Source organism: Hipposideros armiger, unplaced genomic scaffold (assembly GCF_001890085.2).
Source record: "Hipposideros armiger isolate ML-2016 unplaced genomic scaffold, ASM189008v1 scaffold_214, whole genome shotgun sequence".
NCBI lineage: Eukaryota > Metazoa > Chordata > Mammalia > Chiroptera > Hipposideridae > Hipposideros > Hipposideros armiger.
In genome coordinates this window covers 2,450,792-2,457,784 of record NW_017731564.1, presented here as the reverse complement: position 1 = coordinate 2,457,784, position 6,993 = coordinate 2,450,792, and the positions used below count along the sequence as shown (strand labels likewise).

General features: G+C 38.0%; 1 protein-coding gene and 1 pseudogene across 1 annotated transcript; both read left to right on the top strand.

Moving 5' to 3' along the window:
* Positions 1–231: 231 nt before the first annotated feature.
* LOC109388987 (heat shock cognate 71 kDa protein-like) lies at positions 232–2,786 on the top strand. Its single transcript, XM_019654147.1, is given in 4 exon segments — positions 232–608; positions 610–782; positions 1,374–2,737; positions 2,739–2,786. Coding segments are annotated over 4 exon segments (1,962 nt in total).
* A 113-nt stretch (positions 2,787–2,899) lies between these two features.
* On the top strand, positions 2,900–3,521 carry LOC109388984 (heat shock cognate 71 kDa protein pseudogene; annotated as a pseudogene).
* Positions 3,522–6,993: the final 3,472 nt, after the last annotated feature.

The window sequence follows — 6,993 nt, the reverse complement described above, 5'->3', positions numbered from 1 at the left end:
ATATAGTTTTCATGAATACTTTTTTAAAGAAGCTACTAAAAGATGAAGTTGAACCAAAAAATGAATAAGAAAACTGTGGCAAAAATAAATGTAAAATCGTGGTTAAATCTGGTCCCTGTAGAAACAATTATGAAAATTGTGATTAAAAGACAAAATGTAGAGTCTCATTGAATTCAGGGGCAGCTGTTGAGATCTCTCTTCTTTGCAAACCATATCTACACTGAGGCAATCATGTCTAAGGGACCTGTAGTTGTCATCGATCTTGGCATCACCTCTTTTTATGTGGGTGTCTTCCAGCATGGAAATGTGGAAATAATTGCCAATGATCAGGGAAGCTGAACCACCCCAAGTTATGTCATGATTACTGATATCGAACGATTGATCAGTGATACCACAAATAATCAACTTGCAATGAAGCCCACCAACACTGTTTTTGATGCCAAATGCCTGATTGTACATAGATTTGATGATGCTGTTGTTCAATCCTCTATGAAGCATTGGTTCTTCATGGTGGTGAATGATACTGGCAGGCCCAAGTTCCAAGTAGAATACAAGGCAGAGACAAAAAGTTTCTATGCAGAGGAAGTGTCATCTATGGTTTTGACAAAGGAAGGAAATTGCAGAAGCCTACCTGAGGAAGACTCTTACCAATGCTGTCGTCACAGTACCTGCTTACTTCATTGATTCTCAGTGTCAGGCTGCCAAAGGTGCTTGAACTGTTGTTAGTCTGCATGTACTTACAATAATAAGTGAGCCAACTGCTGCTGCCATTGCTTATGGCAGTGGGTCTCAACCTTCCTAATGCTGCGACCCCTTAATACAGTTCCTCATGTTGTGGTGACCCCCAACCATAAAATTATTTTTATTGCTACTCTATAACTGTAATTTTGCTACTGTTATGAATCGTAATGTAAATACCTGATATGTAGGATGTATTTTCATTGTTACAAATTGAACATAATTAAAGCATAGTGATTAATCACAAAAACAATATGTAATTATATATTGTGAAATATTTATAATTTATGAAGTGTCGTTTTACCTCCAATACTGCTGCTTTCAACACAGCAGCTGTTTTCTACACAGTAGCTGCTCTCTACACATGTGTGACTGGTCTGCATAAGTACATTATGGTGCCAACCCTGTCACATACACCTGTATTTGTGTATGTGATGGGGTTGGCGTGATGATGTCATCACGCCGGGTACTCATATGTGGGCGTATCTGCATGTGGGCGAACCTGCCTGGAGACGGATATAGGAGCGGTGTCTCGGTTCCTAAGACCATCGAAAATATGTGTTTTCCGATGGTCTTAGGTGACCCCTGTGAAAGGGTTGTTCGACCCCCATAGGGGTCACAACCCACAGGTTGAGAACTGCTGGCTTATGGCTTAAACAAAAAGGTTAGAGCTGAAACAAATGTGCTGATCTTTGACTTGGGAGGTGGCACTTTTGCTGTGTCAATTCTCACAACTGAAGATGGAATCTTTGAGGTCAAACCTACAGCTGGGGACACCCACTTAAGTGAAGAAGACTTTGACAACCAAATGGTCAATCATTGTATTGCAGAGTTCAAGCGCAAGCATAAGAAGGGCGTCTGTGAGAACAAAAGGGCTGTCCTTCACCTCTATACTGTTTGTGAACAACCTAAGCATACCCTCTCTCGCAGCACCCAGGCCAGTATTGAGATTGATTTACTCTATGGAGGAATCACCTTCTATCCCTCCATCACCCGTGTCTGATTTGAAGAATTGAATGCTGACCTTTTCTGTGGCACCCTGGTCCCTGTAGAGAAAGCCCTTCGGGATGCTGAGCTCAACAAAACCCAGACCTATGATATTGTCCTGGTGGGTGGATTCTTGGAACTCTGTATTCCCAAGATTCAGAAACTCCTACAGGACTTTTTCAATAGAAAAGAGTTGACTAAGAGCATCAACCCTGATGAGGCTGTTGCTTATGGTGCAGCTGTCCAGGCAGCCATCCTATCTGGAAACAAATTTGAAAATCTTCAAGATTTGCTGCTGTTGGATGTCACTCCCCTTTCCCTTGGCATTGAAACTGCCGGTGGAGTCATGACTGTCCTCATCAAGCGCAACACTACCATCGCTACCCAGCAGACACAGACCTTCACTACCTACCCTGACCACCAGCCTGGTGCGCTCATTCAAGTTTATGAAGGTGAGCGGGCCATGACCAAGAATAACAACTTGCTTGGCAAGTTTGTACTCACAGGCATACTTCCTGCACCTCATGGTGTTCCTCAGACTGAAGTCACTTTTGATATTGATGCCAATGACATTTTCAATGTCTCTGCTGTGGGTAAGAGTGCAGGAAAAGAGAAAAAGATTACCATCACAAATGACAAAGGTTGTCTGAACAAGGAAGACATTGAGTACATGGTCCAGGAGGCTGGGAAATACAAAGATGAAGATGAGGAGCATAGGGACAAGGCGTCTGCTAAGCATTCACTTGAATCCTATGCATTCACCATGAAAGCAACTGTTGAAGATGAAAATCTTCAAGGCGAGATCAATGATGAGAACAAACAGAAGATTCTTGACCAGTGCAATGAAATCATCAACAGGCTTGATAAGAATCAGACTGCAGAGAAGGAAGAATTTGAACATCAGCCGAGAGAGCTGGAAAAAGTCTGCAACCTCATGATTACCAAGCTGTACCAGAGTGCAGGAGGCAGGCCAGGAGGGATGACTGGGGGCCTCCCTGGTGGTGGAGACCCTCCCTGGTGGTGGTGCCTTTTCTGGGATCACCATCAAAGAGGTTGATTAAACCAACCTTGAGCATAGATACAACATTGTTCCACACAAAATATGTAAGGACCCACATTTGTAGCAAATTCCATGGCAGTTTTAAAGTAGAGCTGCTATATAGTAAGTGNACTCACAGGCATACTTCCTGCACCTCATGGTGTTCCTCAGACTGAAGTCACTTTTGATATTGATGCCAATGACATTTTCAATGTCTCTGCTGTGGGTAAGAGTACAGGAAAAGAGAAAAAGATTACCATCACAAATGACAAAGGTTGTCTGAACAAGGAAGACATTGAGTACATGGTCCAGGAGGCTGGGAAATACAAAGATGAAGATGAGGAGCATAGGGACAAGGCGTCTGCTAAGCATTCACTTGAATCCTATGCATTCACCATGAAAGCAACTGTTGAAGATGAAAATCTTCAAGGCGAGATCAATGATGAGAACAAACAGAAGATTCTTGACCAGTGCAATGAAATCATCAACAGGCTTGATAAGAATCAGACTGCAGAGAAGGAAGAATTTGAACATCAGCCGAGAGAGCTGGAAAAAGTCTGCAACCTCATGATTACCAAGCTGTACCAGAGTGCAGGAGGCAGGCCAGGAGGGATGACTGGGGGCCTCCCTGGTGGTGGAGACCCTCCCTGGTGGTGGTGCCTTTTCTGGGATCACCATCAAAGAGGTTGATTCAACCAACCTTGAGCATAGATACAACATTGTTCCACACAAAATATGTAAGGACCCACATTTGTAGCAAATTCCATGGCAGTTTTAAAGTAGAGCTGCTATATAGTAAGTGGCTGGACATTCTTGATACTTGAATATGGAATATGTACAGAGGGAAAGGAAGTAATGGTGCACTTTATAAGCACTGTATTGTAAAGTAGAAAACGCGATATCTTAAATAGAGCTATTTAAAATTGGCACCATAAAAAGAAAAGACAAAATGTAAATGTAGTCAACGATGATAATGGAGAAATACTAAAATAACCAATAAAAGTTAGGGGGTATAAGGGGAGAGAAATTGAGATTGTGCACCTAAGTTGGCTATCTTATTTTTCATAGTGAATGGAGGATTAAAATTTTTTAAAGATGGCAGTTAAAGTTTAAAAGGTATAAATATATTTTAATGCATAAAGTTAACCACTAAAAGAACTAGAAGAACTAAGACTAGTAGAATATCCCACAAAATTAAGAGGAGGAGGGAAGGGGAAGTTAGAAGTAGAGTTAAATTCATTTAGTTTGCTACTGCTATTGAAGAGTCGATACTAGCTAAATAAATAGAGGATTATGTAAAATACATAAAATTATTCTTACAAAGACATCCACTAGAGCTCAAAAAGAGATGATTCTTTTTTAAAAATAATAGAAGGAAATGCCATATTTAAGAAAGCAGAAAATCAAAGTTTAAAAAATGTAACCCTCATACTAAACATATCTACCATATTAATACACAGAAAAAGACTCTTATTGAGTTGAGAAAACAAAAGTCAGTTAAATACTGACTATATGGTTACTTTTGTAAAATGAAATGACTCAGAAAAATTGATAGCAATAGAATGGGCATCTGACACCCTACAAATATTTACAACATTATTGATTGTATTTCCTGAACTGTCTTTCATATCCCTGTGGCAATATTGTAGTTACCTATTTATGCTGTCTAATCCCTTCCCCTTCTCCCTCATCCCCACCCCCTCCCATCTAGCAACCATCAGTTTTTCCACATGTCTTGTTAGGGAACCACTTCATGGATGGGGTAGAGGCTTGATCACTGCACTGTACACCTGAAGCTGATGTTGTGTTATATTGTATGTCAGCTATTATTGAATATATATATATATATATATATATATATATATATATTCACAGGATGTGGAGTATAATGTGGGAGTGAAGTCAATGGAATTGTAATAGATATGTATGATATTTGAGGGGGGAATTGGGGCGGCGGATTGGGGGAGAGGAGTTGTCACTTTGAGGGGTAAAAAGTATAACTAGTGCACTGTGTTGTACACCTGAAACTAATTAAAAAATAGTTTTTCACAAAAAAAGAAAAAAAGTCTATAATAATAATGAAAATAACTATAGTTTAGAGCCCCTTCCAATTCTGAGATTCTAGTATGTTTTGTATATTTCATACAAATTTTCAATTTTCAGATAAAAAATAATTAAAGTGAGTTTCTTCTAAAAAAATTGCTATCAGGCAAGGCTGAATTTAAGGAAAATGAGATAAAGAAGGCCAGGGTACACCACATAATGAAGGTCTAACAGCAATAACTATGCACTAAGTAACATGTCGTCAAAATTTATAAAACAAAATGTAGAAGAATACAAAGGGAATTAGAAACATACAGAGTAGAAATTTTTAATATAGCTCTATTTTGTCATGATGAAAAGTAAAAAACTAAGTACCTGTAGAGGACTTAACCAAATTAATAAGACATATTATTAAACTTAAGTTTAAATCTACCTTATTAATACCTAATGAATAAGGAAGATTGATTCTATATTCTGAAATTAGATAATACATCTCCTTTCCAAGGGCCTATGGAATAATCACAAAAACTGATTATATATTTAGAACTCAAAGGAAGCACTGACACCAAAATTTTAAAAAGATGCTAGATTGTCTTTTATCAACTTGGCATCACCTCCATCTCTTGGAGAAAAAAGAAAAGGACTACTCTTCCCAGAGTCACCTGCCCTGTAAGTGTTCTGGGTTAGAGATAGCCAAGTGAGAGGAGCTCTCATGAGATTTTGGAGGTAGAAGGGAAGCAGAGATCATTTGTCTCCAGATACAGTGCAATCAGACATTGGGACAGGTGAGAGATTCACGATGACTTCTTGGTGATAGCTTGAGAACCACCATTTTGTTGTTGCAGAATGGGAGCTTTCTCAGAGTTCCTCAGACTTTCAACAATTTCCAAATAAGAATCTGAGGATCCCCTACTTTCATGCTTTAGACTTGGATCTTCAGTGTCTGCTTTCTGGACCTTCCAATTGCAACTTTCCTGGTCTTCTGCAGTGATTCTGTTGACCTGCTCCACCAGCTTTCTCAGCCTGGATTGCTATATTAATTCAAATAATTCAAATTAACCTTTAGTCAAAGTTATCAATCTTTTGAATAACGGATAGGTGTTGTTGGCCTACCCAGAACTAATTTCTGTATCATCCAATAACAGGCTCTCATTTTCATTAGGAATCCACCCCTACCTCCTTGCAGTATTATTGCAATAATAATTCAAATAATTCAGATAATTCAAATAATTAAAAATTAAAATAAGCCCAGATTTCTATAGTAACTCCTGGGATACTTAAGTGGCTCTGTTTTTCTGAGTGAACCCAGATTGATGAGCACAAAAGATAATTAAAGCTAGATTGTCATGTGAATATAGACATGAGCATTCTAAATAAAATATTAGCAAACAGAATTATTCATATTTACAGATGTTATACCTGGAAAACCAAAGAAAAACACTGAAAAACTATTAAAAATAAAAACACTTAGTAAGGTGGCTGATAAAATTAATATACAAATATTAATATCTTTCTATTGTTTCTGAGAACAACCAGATTGAAAATATAGAGGTCAACAAACTTTCTGCTGTAAATGGCCAGTTAGTATTATTGGCTTTGCAGGCCGTACAGTCTGTGTTATGACTACCCAGTTCTGCCATAGACAACATGCCAGTGAATGGGTATGGTTATTTAAACTTTATTGCAAAACTTTATTTGCAGAAACATCCAGTGCACTGGATTTAGTCCACAGGCCATAGTTTGTCTATCCCTGATACAGAAAGATGGAAGAAAAGGCCACATTTAAAATAATAAAAAATATATTAAATAAAAACAAGAACAAACTTCAGAAATATACAATATTTATACGAGGAAATCTGTTGAGGGACATAGTAGAAGATTAGAATATATGGAAAGACATATGCTGGTTTTGGATAGGATGACTCAACATTACAACGATGTCAAGTCACCCTACATTAATATGTAGATTCAGCACAACTCCTGATGCATAAAATACATTTAAATAAACAATATCTTTAATATTTAATAGTGTTTTAGTAAAACATAGACACAGCAAAAAGGAATAAATTAAAAAAAAAACATGTCTCTGCCAAAAAGTACAGACATTGGGGAAAAAAATCAGGTTGGCTAAACACCAACTGGCACCAGCAAGATAGAATAAAAAGGCAATATCTAGCTTTTCATAT